Genomic DNA, 21,345 nt, shown 5'->3' with positions numbered 1-21,345 from the left:
AAAAGCTAAAGAAAATTAGGTATTTTTTATATTGCCCTAATACTTGAGGATATCTTATTTTAAATCCAACTATAGTTTTTAATGAATGACAATATTTTTCCAAAGAGGGAAGAAAATGTATCTGTAATATCTGATTGGACATTCATACTTGGCATACAGTTATTTCTTGACCTTTATTTGTAGAGAGAATGAAAGCTGGATAACTAAGCTAAATTTTTAAGTTCCTTTTCTAGGAAAAACAATTTCTAGGTCAGTGTTATCCTTGGTTTTCCAATGAAGAACCAGAGACTGAGAGAGGTTAAGTAACTCACCCAAGGTCACACAGCTAGTAAACAGCAAAGTCTGGTTTCTAATTCAGGTCTGTCTGATTCCAAAGACTGGGCTCAGTCTACCACGCCCTGTGGCCTGATGGTTTCACAGACTGTAGATTCACAGCACATATTGCTAGGACGGAAGAAAATGTAGGCTTGAATTAGTTATAGCACAATTCAATTTAAAAGCTCCATTTTGAGTGTGTGTGTATGTATGAGCATGCTGGGGTGACAGGGAAGTGATTTTCTCACTCTATCATTATAAAATAACACTTTCTATAACTGGACAACCCACTTTCTCCTATAAAATAGGAGAAAATAGATATTGGCAACAGAGCTTTGTGTAGTAAACTCACATTCAGTTTGAATTATCATAGCTAAAGTAAACTCACAGACATTGTAGTATGATTATCCAAAAACAACAACATACAAACAATTCTATTTCTGAGTTTTCTAAGGTTGACAGTATTGAAAATAGGGTAAAAAGGAACATTGTTTTACATTTTGGGTTTCTGGAGACTTTCTTACTGGGGAAAGGCCTCAAGGTCATTTATACTCAGCCAACTGGGTAAAAAGTGAGGGCTAAAAATAGGTATGTTACAGCATCATCTATACATTAAGGTGGAGAGTCAGAGGGGGAACTATGTAAAACCAACACATTCATATGGCCTCTCTACCAAAGTGTAACACATATATAGTAACTAAAGTAGTGTATAAAGAGCTAGTCCTTTCTCAAAGGACTACACACAGAAGCATTTGAGCTAGATGGTCACATTCTTCCCCCTGTTATTTTCTCAGAGCCTAGCCCCAGGTCCTAGCAGTTTTCTTCTTCTTAAGTGAATTGCCCTAGAGAGAGACCAGGCACATGTCTGCTTTTTTGTGTTTTTGTTTTTTGAGACAGGATCTTGCTGTGTCGTTCAGGCTGGAGTACAGTGGCACAATCTCGGGTCACTGCAACCTCCACCTCATGCCTCAGCCTTCCGAGTAGCTGGGACTACAGGCAGGCGCCACCATTCCTAGCTAATTTTTGTATTTTTTGTAGAGACGGGGTTTCGCCATATTGGCCAGGCTGGTCTTGAACTCAGGCCTCAAGTGAAATGAAAATTTTCTAAGCAGGAAGGATGCTCATGCACATCTGTATTTTATGAGGTGGGAAATCCTTTCCAGAAGCTGTAAGCAGACTTCTCCTTATCTCTCATCTCCAGGCAAGAACCTAGACTCACCGTTGGTAAAACAGAACAAGATTGCCGTGACTGGTTTAAGTCAATCATAACTCATCCTCTGTTATGTTGGCAAAAAAGAAGGAGAATGACTATTGGGTGAGCAAACACCAGTGATTGCTACAATATTAATTGTGTCTTAACATCTGCCCAGAAATTTTCTCTCTATACTTAATAAGCTATAAATACTATATAATGTAATATATGTCATTATGTAACTATTGACAAAGTATTATACTTTTATAATATGTTAATATAATTTATGCTCATATATGTGTGTATATATATATGTGCAAATATTCACAAATGATAATTGCCTAAGTATCTTGCATTTTTTTGTATAAATGCGGTACTCTGTGCATAATGCTCAGCATATAATCACATGTAGTGTTTTATCAATGCAAATTACTATTAATGCTATTAATACTTACAGTCTTTAAGACAATTTAAAAAAGAATGAGGATCATTTTCTTGCAGATACTAAATTTTACTTTATTGGTACTTTAAAAATTATGTGAACACATTTATTTGGAGCTATTGAATATTTTTGAAGATAGTAGCCACAGAGCTCCTTTTAAAACGTAGAAGAATTACTATAGTCAGCAGCAAATTCCATTTGAACAGAGTAAAATAATTTTGTGAATATCAGCTAGGTGACTAAATGTCTACTTTCTGATGAATATCGAGGCACAGATATTTTCTAATCATGTTAATATGCAGGCAGAAGTAAGAGGGGTAGGTATTAAACATTTTTGGCATATTTTCACAAAATATTATGTTAGCAAATGAATTTTAAATTACTGTCAGATTTCTGGAGGAAAAAATAACTTCACTACTATTTGCCTAATTCATGCTGCATGGAGATAAGAGTTGTTTAAGAAATTCTTATGGAAGAGAAGATCATTATAGATACTTCTTTTCAAGTATTGGGCATAATTGGATGAATGCCTGTAGAAAATAAAGGACATGAAGGAAGAAACTCTCCTTAGTTACCTTGTGACAGGATCCTGATCAAGGGTCTAAGAGTGGGCATGAGCTGTGGTGAGCCCACCCTTAGAATGCCCTGCAGCCTTCACAGAGCTGAACTCTCATAGTCCTTCAGGCCAAGCTGTAGATTAGTTTTTGCCTTTTTTGGTAAAAACTTTTTCTTTTAGTTCCATTTCTCATTTCTTGTCTTTTATCCCCAAATGTATTGCTAAGTATGAAAATATTACCATTATATATGACAAGTTATTTAATCTCTCAGACTTAAAGTTGGTCAATTTCTAAATACATTAGGAGAACTAGATAATGGCTAAAATCTCCTCCAGATCTAACATTGTACGTAAAAGATTAGACTTTGTGGAAGTAACTGGTCATCAGAATCATCTGAAGGAATTTCTAAAAATACAAATTCTTAGACTCTACCTTTAGACATTCTAATTCATTTAGATTTCTGGAAGAAAAAATAACTTCATTACTATTTGCCTAATATATACTGTATAGAGAAGATGAGAATTGTTTGAGAAATTCTCAGTTTTGAATATTGTGACCACCACAATATTAATCATGTTTTACTATCAGCCCAGAATGATTTATTTAAGTAAATATAAATACTATTAAATTTATTTTATATGTCATATAATTATTGGTGATATATTATTATAATTATATATAATATATAAAAATATAATTATATTATATATTTATATAATTATATATAATTATATAAATTTTATATAATTATATATAGTTATATGATTATAATTATATATATATAATTATATGAATATATACATTCATTCTGTATAGAATCTTACTTTCAATTATGAACCTCATTGTGCTACTTTAATTTGTTTTACTATGTATAAACAATGCTTTAAAAATGATTATTGAAGGTCTTGGGTTAAATGCTGGGTACACAATGTAGGGTCTTAGGTTAAATGCTGGGTACACAGTAATGAATGAATGTATTAGTCTGTTCTTGCACTGCTATAAAGAAATACCTGAGACTGGATAATATATAAAGAAAAGAGGTTTAATTGTCTCACGGTTCTGCAGGTTGTACAGGCTTCTGCTTCTGGGGAGGCCTCAGGAAACTTACAATTATGGTAGAAGGCAAAGGGGAAGCAGACTCATCTTACATGGCTAGAGCAGGAGGAAGAGAGAGATGGGGGAGGTGCTGCACACTTTTAAAACAACCAGATCTCGTGATAACTCACTATACAGTACCAAGTAGGGGATAGTGTTAAACTATGAGAACTTCACCCTCATCAATCCATCACCTCCCACCGGGCACCACCTTCAACACTGGGGATTACAAGTTGATATGAGCTTTGGGCAAGGACACAGACCCAAACCATATCAATGAACCAGACTTAGTCCTATCTGCTCCATCCTTTACAGAAGGACTGAAATTGAACCCAGTAACCTGTGTTTAAAAAATATTCTCCAGGCAGTTCTGATAACTAGAGAGTTAAAAAGATAAAATCAAAGCAGTTTATGTCTATATATTTTTAGTTTCTCTGCAGGAATCAGGGTTCCAGCAGGTAATAAGTAACATCAGGTGGCTTGTCTTAGTCTGTTCACTGCTGTAACAAGATATGAAGACTGCGACATTTATTAAGAACAAAAATTTATCTTGTCACAGTTCTGGATGCAGGGGAGTCCAAAATCAAGGCACTGGTAGGTTTGGTGTCTAGTAAGGGGTGCTCTCTTCTTCCAAGATCGCACCTCTTCTGCATTGCTACATAACAAAAGGTGGAAAAGCAAAAGGGGCAAATGCTATGCAAAGCTTTTTTAAATAAGGCTTTAAACCTATACATGAGGGTGGAGCCCTCATGACTTAATCACCACCTAAAGGCCCCACTTCTTAATACTATTGCATTGGCAATTGTTTCAACATATAAATTTTGGGCAGCATATTCGGACCATAGCGTGGTTCAAATGCAAACACTTTAATGCAGGGACAATGGATGGATGTGTAGGATGTGTAGGCTGAATGAAGGGAATAAGGGGTGGTAAGACGCAAAGACACTAGCAAAAATGGGAAGCACATAAACATCTTTGGGTGTAAAGGGACAAAGGTGGAAACCACAGCCCCTGACAACTGCAACCCTAGAGGAAGACCCCTCAGATAGGAGCTATAGTTCTTAAGACATACAGAGTGCCAGCAACATCTTCATGGACACAGGGAGCAGGGAGTAGTACCCTTATATCTCTATTTCTTCTGTCTTCTGATTTTCTACTGATGTTTCCCAGTGTCAGCTTCTTGGGGACACTAGCCGGGCAGAAAATGGATAAGGGATGTGTGGACAATTTAAGGAACACCCACTGACTCTCTAATCCAGCAAACTCTCTAACAAAAAAAACAATTTAGAGTGGATGTTTAAAAATATACTCCATTCTTTATACATAGACTGCTTTGTGGATCCATGGCTGTCTTTAAATCTAAACCAAGTTTTTTTGGTTGCAGACAAGTTTTTATGTTTTTACTAAATCCCAGCTGCTAGAATTACATGCTTTTTTACGTTGCCACCTCTCAGGTATCGTATTACTTGTAGTAAATTGCAAGCAAAAAGCCAAGTCTAATACAAAAAGATATTTTGGATTACCTATAAATTGCTCCCCTAATTTAGTATGGATAATTGAGAATTTGACTTTAATGATTAAAATAATAGAATTAATAAATTTTTCAATTTATGTGTACATTCCCTCTTATTATGGAGAGTTGGCTATATAGTTACAGCACCTCCATCATTAGCATGGATGTGAGCCTGAGTCAACATTCACCCAAAGCTTGTCTTTTTGAATACATGGCTAATTGAGAGTGCCAAAATACATTTTAGGAACTCAGCAAGAAAGAGAAGGAATCATTGCTAATGCTGCTGAAAACCTGGATGAATAATTGGCTTTGAGATGCTGCAAGATGAAGATCACAGCAGCTCAAATGTCATCGCCTAAAGGAGGACAACCAGTATTAGTCTAGCTGCCATTCAGTGATTTCATAAAAGGTTACCCAGAAGGATTGGTCCCCACTTCAAGCAGCACAAATGTCATTGAAAGGACCTTATGTTCTTCAAGAGCAGTGATATAAAAAGAGCAAAGGCAATTTGATCCAGAATGATAGATTGAGCATCATATAAATGATTTGTACATTCAGAAAGCAGTATGCCTTTCCCAAGAAAACAGCTGAAAAAACACTTGTGCTGTGAACACTAGTACCACAAAGCAATATGCTAGTTACTAGTTATTAAAGAGTGAGGTAAAAAAATTAGTAATTTTATAGTAGGAAAGCTACATTTTTCTATTTTCATTTCTTTTTCTCATGTGGAAAAGACACCAAAGGTGTAAGGCATGAGGCAGAAAGTAAGAAAACCCATTCAATTGCATTTCATTTGCAAGTTACAATTTAAGGTAAATGTTGACCATTTGTGTCTTTGCAATTATTTTCAAGTAACCTAAGTAAACTTTATTTCTTAATAACTTCAGCTTTCACCATATGTGTAATGTTTAGGTAACCTGAAGATTAGGAAGAGATTGTTGATTAGAATTGAGTAGAAAATATGCCGTCTCCATTAGGTTACTCCTTTGCTTTTATAATCCCTGATGCCTAATAAAATCCCCAACAGGTTAAAGTTTTGCTACTCATTACTTAGATTTTTTTAACCTGCTTTAATTTGCATCAGCCCATTTATTTCAGCCACAGGTAGCAAGATATCCTGAAGCACTAGTTCCTACCCCTCCTGAGATAGTCCACATCTATTTTGTTGTGAGATGGTCAAGTCTTTGAGTTTTCAAATACATTGGATTTTCCCATTTCTTAAAATAATCTGATCCATTACTTCCCTCCTCAAATAAATGAATGGCTTCTTATTGAAAATAAGACTGTCACAGGATAATGTATTTAGAAATTCAAATTTAGCAACTTAAAGATGACCTTTTCCTTTTTTTCTATCTTTTCCAAAAGTCTGAGCTTGGTGATAAGACAAAGCTATGTATAAAGGACAAGGAGAAGAGGTAAAAGGGTGACTTTGAGGAAAACACAGATGAGAGGAAGATTTTCTCTAGACTACAAAAATCAGTGAATTCATTGTGAAGGCCATACAAATACATTGTAAAAGAGCAGCTGCTGCTATATCTTCTTCATTCTGGAATCCTTAGGATGGGGCAAAAAAAAAAAAGACACTGAAATGCTTCTCTTCTCCCATGACATTTGATAATAATCTTTTAATTTGCATCTGATGGCAACTGGCAATCTTTCAATTGCTTTGGCACATCATCAGAGACATCCATAAGTGCTTCTTACTAATGACATAAATTTATAGTACATTTTAATATATGACTGGGAGATAGGAAAACACACGATTGAGTATAAATTACTCTGGACTTGCATTCCAACATATCTTCTTAAGGACCATGTGCCTCTTCAAGAAAACTGTTCAAGGTTTCATTCTATTGTACATTTTCTATTACTGTTTCTAAAATTTGGTCTTGAAAAACACTTTTGATGATATTCATAGCAAAGGCCTCCAAGAACTATAGTAAGGTGAGTATAAATTCTATACAGTAAATGTCTGTACCTTTAAAAATCATTGAAGAAAAAACCTTGCAAGCACCTTGCTGATAGCTGCCAGCAACTCTTCATGAAGAATAAATACTGTCAGCCTCACCTGATCTATTAGGATAAAAGTCCCAGGTAGATCAGAAAGAAGAGATAGTTCTAATTTATCTTGGCTCTAGGAAGGTTAGGTGATTCACTTGTACAAGGCAATAAATTAAGAAAATATGGTCTAGACAGTGTAACTATTAGGTGAGAACACAAATTGCTAGAGGGTCAAAAAATAATACAAGGTGTTTTTCAAAATTAGTTAGAAGCCTAGATTTTTTAAAAAGTTTTCATCACCAGCCTAGATAAAGAAATAAAGTCATGTCTTAGAAAAATATACCTTAGAAAAGTGATTCAAGAAGAAATAGAAAATCTGAATATACCAATAATCATTAAAGAAATTTAATAAATAGCTTAAAATCTAACTCGTTTTCTCCCATCCCCAAATATGCTAGATGGTTTTATAGGCCAGTGAACCAAGCATTTGGGAAAAATTATCCCTGTTTTATAAAAACAGTTCCAGGGAATAGAAAAAATATCCTTCAGATCAGTTAATGGTGCTAAAATAATCTTGATCCAAAACAGATCAGGATAATATCAGAAAGTCCAGTCACACTTAAGAGCAAAGATAATAAAACTAAAAATAAAATGTTAGTAACTGGAGAAAATCTTTTCTTGAGCAAGTTAAGTTTTTCCCAGGAATATAAGAACAATTTAACATTATAAAATATATTAATGGAATTACCCTCACTAAGGTACCAAAAGGAGAAAACCTAGATGATCACCTCAGTAGATATATAAAAACACTTGCTAAAATTTGCAATCTGTTCATGATAAAGTAGGAATTGAAGGGAACTATCTTGTTCATATATACCATGTTCAGGAATAAGAAGACTTAACAAGATGTCAGTTCTTCCCTGTTAATCTCTAAATTGAGTGCAGCTCCAATAAAAATCCCTAAAGGATTTTTCATGGTACATGGAGAGCAGATCTTAATTTCAGATCAAAAAGCAAAAGGACAAGAATAGCCAAGACTATTATAAGGAAGAACAAGGCAGGGCTTCTCTGTCAGACAACAAGAATTACAGAGCTTTAAGTAATTAAGAGAATGAATAATTGACCTTAATTATTCTGTTCAGATCACTTACTAGTTCTGTAGGATTTATAGCCAAGGAGAAATTGAAAATTGGGCTAGACTTGGTAGACAGCCTTAGAAATATTGAAAGACGTAGGAAATAAGACTCAAAAAGTAAAATTAGAACTGCTTAGTCTGATAATTCTAACACTACTATATAAACAATAATAAAGAAAACACAGGTTAAAAATAGTACTTTTGAAGTACATTCTTATTTAAAGCAAGGGAAGTTAGTCGATAGTTGTTGTTCCTTTCTATTGACATAAGCACCTGAGAGATGCATTTTGTTTTTCCCAATATTTATCTATCATCTATCTATCTATCTATCTATCTATCTATCTATCTATCTATCTATCTATCTATCATCTATTTATGCAGGTTCTCGCTCTGTCACTCAGGCTGGAGTTCAATGGCATTATTATAGTACACTGTAGCCTCGAATTCCTGGGCTTAAGCAATCGTCTAACTTCACCTCCCAAGTACTTGACTCTACAGGTGTGTGCCACCATAACTGGCTAATTTATTTTTTGTAGAAATAAGGTCTTGCTATGTTGCCCAGGTTGGTCTTAAACTCCTGGGCTGAAGCGATCCTCCTGCCTTAGCCTCCCCAAATGTTGGGATTACAGGTGTGAGCCACTGCACCTAGTTTCTGAGATGTATTTTAAATGTATTAATAGCATGAAGAGTTTGTCTAAAATAGAATTTCCTTGAGGTGAGCTATGGAAAATACGCTAAAGATTTACTGAGAGAGAGGATAAAATTTTTTGCTCTGGATACCTTTAGAAATCAGATTGACTTTATTCTGTCAGGAAATTTGGATGTTTAATGAAGATGCTGAAATTCATTATTTGGTTACATGAACTATTTCCAGTTGTGCAGTTCTAGAAATAGTCCAAAGACTGGGGGAAAAAATCAAGCTTTAGTAATTCACGTGCATTTTTTCCTCTCTCCCTTTCATTTCCCAAAATATATACACACTTTCCGAAAGCAACTGGCTGCTCTTAATTCAGTAACAAACATGCCTCCACGTAGTCAGCTGAAAGCCGACTCAGAGTATCAGTGACATCACTCTGCATTGTGGCAGTACTAAACTCAAAATATAGTAAGAAAAGAGCGGTCTCTCTATATTCAGGAATGTACTTATGTTTGTTTAGTCTCATTCAACTTTAAGTTGTGGGATGATTTGTGAGGGATCTAATATGAAAAATAGTTTTGAATCAAATAAATAACTGACAAGATCATTTATAAATTTGCAGTGACAAAATGTATGTATCAAATTCACTTATTATTATATATAGTTAACTCCAAGTTGCTTATATATATAAACCATGGTTTTAATTATCCATGGTAAATTTTAATCCTACACTGGGTGTCCTTGCCCACCCAAGAAGTTCTAGCTTACTTTTTCTAATTACCGAGAAGATTTTAAGGGATAAAGTTGTTGTTCTCAACAAAATATGTGCTACATTCCAAAACTGTACTGAGTTATCAATTATTCTCAGATAATTGAGCTAGCTGTTCTATGTAAAGTAGAAAACATCCAGCAGGAAAATTAGTCTGTAGGCTCCGCATATGTTTTCCCTCTGACTGAAACACAAGCAGATGGTGAGAAATGATCTGTGACTGAACCTAGTTATCAGACGTGGAAGAGCAAGCTCCCTTTTCTTATTAAAGACGTACTAGTGACAGAGAAGTGGCATGCCCTACAGATTGCACATTTCACTGTCTTATTCCCTTGATGGTCATTCAGTATCACTCATTCAACAGATATTTATTAAGCACCTAGTTTGAGCCATGCTCTATGCTGGGCCAGATTTATGGTGGTAAATATCAAACTAACATTTTTTGAGAAACTTCTCTCTTCACTTTGGCATAAGTTCACTCAAAAAAGCTCTTTTGCCTTTTCCTTCATGGACAGGGAATATAATTGACCAGCATCCTCTTTATAAAAACTATTTGGATGATACAAGGCAGTAACTGTTACTCCTTTATGTTCTTTAGCATTTGATTTGATCAGTCTATTTTAAGGACATTAAACAAAATAAAACAATACAAACCAAAGCAACACAATTCCCCACATGAAAGAGATTAAAATATATTACTCATTCTATATTTATTGAATTCCTACTATGTACCTGACACCAAATTAAGTACTGAGAGTATAATGGTGGATAAAACGGACTGCTTGGAGCTTACATTCTAGTGAGGAAGACAAAATACACATATATACAAATGTATTGTGGGGAAAGAGAGAGTAACTGGGAGAGAACACTTTTGTTGGACAGAAAGGCATACAGAAAGTATGTGATAGCAACTAACACAATATCTGACTCACTGGAAATTTTCGAGACTTTTTAGATGAGTCATCCACTAAATATACTCTTCTGTTTGCTGCTGAATTTTGTTTTCTTGCTTGATTTTATATTGTTATTCAGATCAGATAAACCATGTCTAAAAGCAAGCAAACAAACAAAAAACCAAAAACAAATGAACAAAACCTGGCTTTCCTATATTGCTATGAAAAAGGAGTCTTACAAAAGCAAATAACCCTTTTTGTGTAAATATTGGAAGAAAAGATTTTAATATTCGGCTAATTTCTTAGTGCAGAACATTGGATTATTTTACAATGCTTTTGATTCCTTGAGGTTAGTGATATTTAATGTTTTGGGTCATGGATCCTTTTAAGAATCTAATTAAAATTATGTCCATCTCTTAAGGAAAATCCATACACCTGTATTTTTGAAAAACTGGGTACAATTTCAGGAGAGCTCATACATTCTATGCATCTCAGGTAAAAAACCCTTAACATGATTACCAAACACAAAATAGCTTGTCGGATGTAAAAAATTAATAGATAGCTGCAATAATTGAGTGAGTGAGTTTCTGTTATAAGAACAGACTGTGGGAAACACCAGCAAGATGGCTGAATACAAACAGCTCCAGTCTGCAGCTCCCAGTGAGATCAATGCAGAAGGCAGGTGATTTCTGCATTTCCAACTGAGGTACCCAGTTCATCTCACTGGGACTGGTTAGACAGTGGGTTCAGCCCATGGAGGGTGAGCAAAAGCAGGGTGGGGTGTCGCCTCACCCAGGAAGTGCACAGGGTTGGGGAACTCCCCTTGCTAAGGGAAGCCCTGAGGGACTGTGCCATGAGGGATGGTGCATTCCAGCCCAGATACGATGCTTTTCCCACAGTTTTTGCAACCCACAGACAAGGAGATTCCCTTGGGTACCTACACCAACAATGCCCTGGGTTTCAAGCACAAATCTGGGCAGCCATTTGGGCAGACACCGAGCTAGCTGCAGGAGTATTTTTTTCATACCCCAGTGGCACCTAGAACCCCAGCAAGACAAAACCATTCGCTCCCCTGGAAAGGGGACAGAAGCCAGGGAGCCAAGTGGTCTTGCTCAGTGGGTCCCACACCCATGGAGCCAAGCAAACTAAGATCCACTGGCTGGAAATTCTCACTGGCAGCACAGCAGTCTGAAGTCAACCTGGGATACTCAAGCTTGGATGGGGGAGGGGTGTCTGCCATTACTGAGGCCTGAGTATGTGGTTTTCCCCTCACAATGTAAACAAAGCTTCAGGGAAGGTTGGACTGAGCAGAGCACACCACAGTGCAGCAAAGCCACTGTAGCCAGACTGCTTTCTAGATTCCTCCTCTCTGGGGAGGGCATCTCTGAAAGAGAGAAGCCCCAGTCAGGGGCTTATAGATAAAACTCCCATCTCCCTGGGACAGAGCACCTGGGGGAAGGGACAGCTGTGGGCATAACTTCATCAGACTTAAGTGTTCCTGCCTGCTGGCTCTGAAGAGAGAAGCAGATCTCCCAGCACAGTGCTCAAGCTCTGCTAAGGGACAGACTGACTCCTCAAGTGGGTCCCTGACCCTCATGCCCCCTCACTGGGAGACACCTCCCAGCAGGGGTCGACAGACACCTTATACAGGAGAGCTTCAGCTGGTATCTGGCAGGTGCCCCTCTGGGATGAAGCTTCCAGAGGAAGGAGCAGGGAGCAATCTTTGCTGTTCTGCAGCCTCTGCTGGTGATACCCAGGCAAATAGGGTCTGGAGAGGACCTCCAGCAAACTCCAGCAGACTGTTAGAAGGAAAACTAACAAACAGAAAGCAGTAAAATCAACATCAACAACAAGGACACCCACGCAAAAACCCCATCCAAAGGTCCTCAGCGTCAAAGAACAAAGGTAGATAAATCCATGAAGATGAGGAAAAACCAGCATGCTGCCTCTTCTCCTCCAAAGGATCACAACTCCTTGCCAGCAAGGGAACAAAACTGGATAGAGGATGAGTTGGATGAATTAACAGAAGTAGGCTTCAGAAGGTGGGTAATAATGATCTCCTCTGAGCTAAAGAAGCATGTTCTAATCAGATGCAAGGAAGCTAAGAACCCTGAAAAAATGTTAGAGGAATTGCTAACTAGAATGAACAGTTTAGAGAAGAACATAAATGACCTGATGGAGCTGAAAAACACAGCACAAGAACTTCGTGAAGCATACACAAGTATCAATAACTGAATCGATCAAGAAGAAGAAAGGATATCAGAGATTGAAGATCAACTTAATGAAATAAAATGTGAAGACAAGATTAGAGAAAAAAAGAATGAAAGGAATGAACAAATCCTCTAAGACACATGGGACTATGTGAAAAGACCAAACCTACAATTGATTGGTGTACCTGAAAGTAAGGGGGAGAATGGAACCAAGTTGGAAAACACAATTCAGGATATTATCCCGGAGAACTTCCCCAACTTAGCAAGACAGGCCAACATTCAAACTCAAGAAATACAGAGAACACCAGTAAGATACTCCTCGAGAAGAGCAATCCCAAGATACATAATCGTCAGATTCATGAAGGTTGAAACGAAGGGAAAAATGTTAAGGGCAGCCAGAGATAAAGGTTGGGTTACCCACAAAGGGAAGCTCATCAGACTAACAGCTGATCTCTCTGCAGAAACCCTACAAGCCAGAAGAGAGTGGAGGCCAACATTCAACATTCTTAAATAAAAGAATTTTCAGTCCAGAATTTCATATCCAGCCAAATGAAGCCAAGCTTCATAAGCGAAGGAGAAATAAAATCCTTTACAGACAAGCAAATGCTGAAGAATTTTATCATCACCAGGCCTACCTTACAAGAGTGCCTAAGGAAGCACTAAATATGGAAAGGAAAAACGGGTACTAGCAACTGCAAAAACATACCAAAATATAAAGACCAATGACAATGAAGAAACTGCACCAATTAACATGAAAAATAACCAGCTAATATCATGATGACAGGATTAAATTCACACATAACAATATTAACCTTTGGCCAGGAGCGGTGGCTCACGCCTGTGATCCCAGCAGTTTGGGAGGCTGAGGCAAGTGGATCATGAGGTCAAGAAACTGAGACCATCCTGGCCAAAGTGGTGAAACCCTATCTTTACTAAAAGTACAAAAAAATTAGCTGGGCATAGTGGCGCGTGCCTATAGTCCCAGTTACCCAGGATGCTGAGGCAGGAGAATTGCTTGAACCTGGAAGGCAGAGGGAGCTGAGATTGCACCACTGCACTCCAGCCTGATGACAGAGTGAGAATCTGTCTCAAAAAACAAAACAAAACAAACAGACAAAAAGACCAATATTAACCTTAAATATAAATGGGCTAAATGCCCCAATTAAAAGTCACAGACTGGCAAACTGGATAAAGAATCAAGATCCATTGGTGTGCTGTATTCAGGAGACCCATCTCATGTGCAAAGACACACATAGGCTCAAAATAAAGGGATGGAGGAATATTTACCAAGGAAATGAAAGCAAAAAAAAAAAAAAAAAAAAAAAAAAAAAAAAAAAAAAACCCTGGGTTGCAATCCTTGTCTCTGATAAAACAGACTTTAAACCAATAAAAATTTAAAAAGACAAAGAAGGATATTACATAATGGTAAAGGAATCAATGCAACAAGAAGAGCTAACTATCCTAAACATATATGCACCCAATACAGGAGCATCCAGATTCATAAAGCAAATTCTTAGAGACCTACAAAGAGACTTAGACTCCCATAATAATAGTGGGAGACACACTATATTAGACTTCCACAATAGTAGTGGGAGACTTTAACACTCTACTATCAATATTAGCCAGATCAATGAGACAGAAAATTAACAAGGATATTCAGGATTTGAACTTAGCTCTGGACCAAGTGGACCTAATAGACATCTACAGAACTCTCCACCCCAAATCAACAGAATATACAATCTTCTCAATACCACATAGCACTTATTATAAAATCGACTACGTAGTTTAGAAGGAAAATGCTTCTCAGGAAATGTAAAGGAATGGAAATCATAATAGTCTCTCAGACCACAGTGCAATCAAATTAGAACTCAGAATTAAGAAACTCACTCAAAATTGCACAACTACATGGAAACTGAACAACTTGCTCCTGAATGACTACTGGGTAAATAACAAAATTAAGGCTGAAATAAATAAGTTCTTTGAAACCAGTGAGAACAAAGACACAGTGTACTAGAATCTCTGAGACACAGCTAAAGCAGTGTTTAGAGGAAAATTTATAGCACTAAATATCCACAGGAGAAAGTGGGAAAGATCTAAAATTGACACCCTAACATCACAATTAAAATAATCTAGAGATGCAAGAGCAAACAAATTCAAAAGCTAGCAGAAGACAAGAAATAACTAAGATCAGAGCAGAACTGAAGGAGACAGAGACACAAAAAACCCCTCAAAAAAAAAAAAAATTAGTGAATCCAAGAGCTGGTTTTTTGAAAAGATTAACAAAATAGACTGCTAGCCAGACTAATAAAGAATAAAAGAGAGAAGAATCAAATAGACACAATAAAAAATGATAAAGGGGATATCACCACTGATCCTACAGAAATATAAACTACCATGAGAGAATACTATAGACATCTCTATGCAAATATACTAGATAATCTAGAAGAAATAGATAAATTCCTGAACACATACACACTTCCCAGACTAAACCAGGAAGAAGATGAATCCTTGAATAGAACAGTAACAAGTTCTGAAATTGAGGCAGTAATTAATAACCTACCAACCAAAAAAAGCCCAGGTCCAGATGGATTCACAGCCGAATTCTACCAGAGGTACAAAGAAGAGCTGGTACCATTCCTTCTGAAACTATTCCAAACAATAGAAAAAGAGGGACTCCTCCCTAACTTATTTTATGAGGCCATCATCATCCTGATACCAAAACCTTGCAGAGACACAACAAAAAAAGAAAATTTCAGGCCAATATCCTCGATGAACATTGATGTGAAAATCCTCAATAAAATACTGGCACATCAAATCCAGCAGCACATTAAAAAGCTTATCTATCACGATTAAGTCGGCTTCATCCCTGGGATGCAAGGTTGGTTCAACATACACAAATCAATATATGTAATCTATCACATAAACAGAACCAATGACAAAAACCACATGATTATCTCAATAGATGCAGAAAAGGCCTTCAATAAAAAAAACACCCCTTCAGGCTAACGACACTCAATAAACTAGGTATTGATGGAACATATATCAAAACAGTAAGAGCTATTTATGACATACCCAAAACTAATATAATACTGAATAGACAAAAGCTGGAAGCATTCCCTTTGAAAACCGGAACAAGACAAGGATGTCCTCTCTCACCACTCCTATGCAACATATTGGAAGTTCTGGCCAGGGCAATCAGGCAGGAGAAAGAAATACAGATATTCAAATAGGAAGAGAGGAAGTCAAATTGTCTGTCTGCACTGACATGATTGTATATTTAGAAAACCCCATTGTCTCAGCCCCCAAACTCCGTAAGCGGATAAGCAACTTCATTAAAGTAGTAGGATACAAAATCAATGTTCAAAAATCACAAGCATTCCTATACACCAATAATGAACAGAGAGCCAAATCATGAGTGAACACCCATTCACAATTGCTACTAAGAGAATAAAATACCTAGGAATACAACTTACAAGGGATGTGAAGGACCTCTTCAAGGAGAACTACAAACCACTGCTCAAGGAAATAAGAGAAGACACAAACAAATGGAAAAACATTCCATGCTCATGGATAGGAAGAATCAATATTGTGAAAATGGCCATACTGCCCTAAGTAATTTAGAGATTCAATGCTATCCTCATCAAACTACCATTGACTTTCTTCACAGAATTAGAAAAAAACACTTTAAATTTCATATGGAACCAAAAAAGAGCCTGTATAGCCAAGACAATCCTAAGCAAAAAGAACAAGCTGGAGGCATTAGGCTACCTGACTTCAAAGTATACTACAAGGCTACAGTAGCCAAAATAGCATGGTACCGGTATCAGAACAGATGTATAGACCAATGGAACAGAACAGAGGCCTCAGAAATAACATCATACATCTACAACCATCTTTGTCAAACCTAACAAAAGCAAGCAATGGGAAAAAGATTCCCTATTTAATAAACGTTGGGAAAACTGGCTAGCCATATGCAGAAAACTGAAACTGGACCCCTTCCTTATACCTTATATAAAAATTATCTCAAGATGGATTAGAGACTTAAATGTAAGACCTAAAACCATAAAAACCCTAGAAGAAAACTTAGGCAATACCATTTATGACATAGGCATGGGCAAAGACTTCATGACTAAAACAACAAAACCAATGGCAACAAAAGCCAAAATTGACAAATGGGATCTAATTAAATTAAAGAGCTTCTGCACAGCAAAATATACTATCATCAGAATGAACAGGCAACCTATAGAATGGGAGAAAATTTTTGCAATCTATCCATCTGACAAAGGGCTAATAGCCAGAATCTACAAGGAACTTAAACAAATTTACAAGAAAAAAATAAACAACCTCATCAAAAAGTGGGCAAACGATATGAACAGACACTTCTCAAAAGAAGATATTTATGCGGCCAACACACATATGAAAAAAAACCTCATCACTGGTCATTAGAGAAATGCAAATCAAAACCACAGTGAGATACCATCTCTTGCCAGTTAGAATGGTGATCATTAAAAAGTCAAGAAACAACAGAAGCTGGAGAGGATGTGGAGAAACAGGAAAGCTTTTACATTGTTGGTGGGATTGTAAATTAGTTCAACCATTGTGGAAGACCATGTGGCAATTCCTCAAGGATCTAGAACCAGAAATACCATTTGACCCAGCAATCCCATTACTGGGTATATACCCAAAGGATTAGAAATCATTCTGCTATAAAGACACATGCACATGTATGTTTACTGCAGCACTATTCACAATAGCAAAGACTTGAAACCAACCCAAAAGCTCACCAATGATAGACTGGATAAAAAAATTGGGACATATATACACCATGGAATACTATGCAGCCATAAAAAAGAGTGAGTTCATGTCCTTTGCAGGGACATGGATGAAGCTGGAGACCATCATTCTCAGCAAACTAACACAGCAACAGAAAACCAAACACTGCATGTTCTCACTCATAAGTAGGAGTTGAACAATGAGAACACATGGACATGGGAGGGGAATGTCACACACCAAGGCCTGTTAAGGGGTTGGGGGCAAGGGGAGGGATAGCATTAGGAAAAATACCTAATGTAGATGACAGGTTGATAGGTGCAGCAAACCATCACGGCACATATATATCTATGTAACAAACCTGCACGTTCTGCACATGTATCCTAGAACTTGAAGTATTAAAATAATAATAATAACAAAAGAACAGAATGCAAGTGAAGAAAGTCCCAGGTGTACTTAGTACATAATAAAGGCACTTCGAATCAATCGGATACAAATCTGGCTTTTTTACAATGGTATTTTGAAAAGTAACTAACATCAAAAAGAATATTACATTTCCACCTCAAACTACCAACCAGAAGAAATTATTGGTAGTTTAAAGGTTTAAATGTAACAACTAAAACTATTAAAGAATTAGAATTTCAAAAATATAGATGAATTTTTTTAATTGGGGAATTTTTTCTGAGAAACCACAAGAAAGAGTGACATATACTTTATAATAGCAAACTACAACAAAACAACACCTTCCCCCATAAAGGCCAACTCAAAAAAAGGTAGTGTAATAAAAAAGTCTTTAATCCACACATAAACTTTTACTAATTTATGTGAGAGATGAAAGTACCAGGTAAAAAATGAGTAAGAGACATAAATGAAATGCCTAGGCTCAAAGGTCAATAAATGTGTTGATTATATAAATAAATTGATAATTGCCTAGAAAACTCAAAGATTATAAATTGCCCAAAAACATATGAAAAAGTATGCAATCATATACTTTTATACAAGATAGCATTCTTTGCCCACTAAATTGGCCAATACTTAAAGAGATATCTGATAATGCCTGTATCGATGAAGGGTTTAGGGAAATACTCATATATTCCTCATAGGCATGTAAATTTGTACCTTCTTAATGGAATATTTGGTAGCATAGATCAAATACTTTAATTAATATATGAGTCAGAAATGGACTTGGCAAATTTGAAACTCCACTTAATGTTTCTCCAACCTTCTAAATTCCTTTTCAAAGGTAAGTGTGAAAGTTCACAAAACAATATATTTAATTCCCTTTCAATCATGGTTTCACTTTCCACCATTTCAGTTACCTGTGGTCGGAAAATATTAATTGGAAAATTCCAGAAATAAGTAATTCATAAGTTTTAAATTTCATGCTTCTGAGTGATGAAATCTTGTGCTGTCCCATTCCATCCAGCCCAGGACCTGAATCATCCCTTTGTCCAGTGTATTCACACTATATAAGCTAAACATGCCACTTAGTAGCCATCTTGGTTATCAGACTGAAACACAGTATATATAGGGTTCAGTACCATTCAAGGATTCAGGCATCTATTAGAGGTCTTGGAACATATCTTCTGCTGATAAGGTGGGGACAACCATAGCTGGAAATGCCTGTAGCACATGCCTTCCTTCTCTTTGACGGATTAGAGAGAATGCCCTACACCAAGTCAATGGCATGTAAGAACTCTATTTCCAAACTGGAATATGTGATGGTCTTTTACTTTTATCTTTCCCCTCATCCTTTCCTTCCCTTTCTTCCTTCAACTACATTGTGGGTGGCATGTCATATTATTATATAAAGCTATATATTCCCACCCCATTAATATCAGGAGGCACTATATAACTCACTTTAGCCAACAAAATAAGGAAAGTAATGTGTATCACATCTGAGCTGAATCTCCAATAACTAGCTGGTAGTTTGCCATGCCAATTTTTCCCTTGCCAGGAGACCAGTTATGTTCCTAGCAGAGGCTAACTAGTCAGGCTAAGTCATGGTATGATGATAATGTAAAGTAGTCATAGCAATTTGGACAGATATGTGGTATGAGTGAAAAATACATCCTTCTTGGGTAAAGACATAGAGATTTTGTTATCATAGTTTATCCCAGCCAATACTGATCAGATGGCTAAATAGCCTGAATTTGAATATTAGTTCTACCAATTACTGGCTGAGTTCAAATTCAGGTCTGCATTTATTGTGTAAACTTAGCCTCAGTTCCTGCAAAATAGGATTTTTAATGATGTCTAGCTCATAGGGTCATTACGGGGAAAAAGTGACTTACAAGACTAAATGAGTTATTTGTAAAGGGTTTAGAATAGTGCCTAGCAAATATTAAGTACTGTGTGAATGTCGGTTAAATAAATCTGAGTGGGCCAGGTGAGGTGGCTAATGCTTGTAATCCCAGCACTTTGGGAGGCCAAGGTGGGAGGATTGCCTGAGCCCAGGAGTTCAAGACCAGTGTGGGCAACATGGTGAGACTCCTATCTCTATAAAATGAAAAATGAATAAAAACAAATGTGTGTGTATATGTATGTGTGTTGTCTATTAAAAAAAGTCTAGGAGGCATACAACAAAGTATTAACATCGTGAATTTAAGAATTTTCTTCTTTTTGTTTAGCCACATCTTTTCTACAACAAATATGTATTTCTTTGTAATTAAAAATGTGTATTTGGCCAGTTACAGTGGCTCACACCTGTAATCCCAGCACATTGAGAGGCTGAGGTGGGAGGATTGCTTGAGCCCAGGTGTTTGAAACCAGCCTGGGCAACATAATGAAACATCATCTCTATAAAAAAATACAAAAATTAGCTGGACATGGTGGCATGTGCCTGTAGTCCCTGCTGCTCTGGAGGCTGAGGTGGGAGGATTGCTTGAGCTCAGGGAGGTGGAGGCTGCAGTGAGCCATGTTCACCTGGGTGACAGAGTGAGACCCTGTCTCAAAAAGAAAAAAAGTGTATTAAAAAATTCCAAACTACTTTTGTATTCTTTAAAAAAATTGTAATTTAAAAATTATCACTTTATTATAATTTCATTATATCATTTTACAGAAACATCTCTTTACAGAAACATTTTTTCATGATGAAAAAACATTTTCATCATGAAAGTCAGTAGAAAAACAGGTTTCAGTATGTGAAAGCTCTATTAATAGCAATTTTCTTGAAGCATGGAATGGGCAAATCCTGTAGCCAAAATCTGTAGAATGAAACTAAATGTTTAATTAGTGTTATTTACATATTATCTTGCATATGTGCCCTGAAAATGTTTTGATATCTAATATGACTGAAATGTGTCTCCCAAGGTAAGATAAAGTAGTTTAGCCATTAATAATTATATCCCTGTTTCTGAGTCAGGCTCAAAAGTCAATGAAAGATGAGCCGTGGTTTCTAAATGTTATTACAGCCTTGGGAGAGATAGATCAGTGAGCAGTAGCCTGACTTTTGATGGAAAAAGGCGAGGGTAAGATCAGGTCACTTGTTGGGCTTTTATCATTGCAACAATCATCCTGCTCCCTGCATCCAACTCTTTTAATTCTGGCTGGGAAGAAACATTGGCAAGGATTTACATAGAAAAACAATGCCTGAAGAGCAATCACAATATCCATATCTCTTACTAGCCACAGCCATCACAACAGGAGAATGCCACGCCAAGAACAAGGGTGGGAGAGCAATGGGGTCCCCTTTCAATTTTTCTGAGACAGGGTCTCACTCTGTCACCCAGACTGGAGTGCAGTGGCACGATCTCAGCTCACCACAACTTCTGCCTCCCAGGTTTAAGCGATTCTCCTGCCTTAGCCTCCCTAGTA

The 21,345-nt window shown here is 36.8% G+C and overlaps 1 protein-coding gene across 10 annotated transcripts in view; it reads left to right on the top strand.

Annotated features, from left to right (window-relative positions):
• LOC114678372 (uncharacterized) overlaps nucleotides 1-21,345 on the top strand; it is a 109,966-nt gene that overhangs the window by 20,688 nt on the left and 67,933 nt on the right. For 7 of the 10 annotated variants that reach the window (XR_013417255.1, XR_013417257.1, XR_013417258.1 and 4 more), the window contains exon 2: nucleotides 1,517-1,630. The exons of the other annotated variants lie outside the window; for them this stretch is intronic. Coding sequence is in view for 1 of the 7 variants with exons in the window: in XM_078002069.1 (XP_077858195.1) it covers nucleotides 1,517-1,630 (114 nt within the window). In the remaining 6 variants the exon portion in view is untranslated. The remainder of the gene's footprint in view (nucleotides 1-1,516; nucleotides 1,631-21,345) is intronic. 10 annotated transcript variants of the gene reach the window in all.

This window comes from Macaca mulatta, chromosome 5 (assembly GCF_049350105.2).
Source record: "Macaca mulatta isolate MMU2019108-1 chromosome 5, T2T-MMU8v2.0, whole genome shotgun sequence".
Taxonomy (NCBI): Eukaryota; Metazoa; Chordata; class Mammalia; order Primates; family Cercopithecidae; genus Macaca; species Macaca mulatta.
This window is presented reverse-complemented; position numbering and strand designations above follow the sequence as displayed.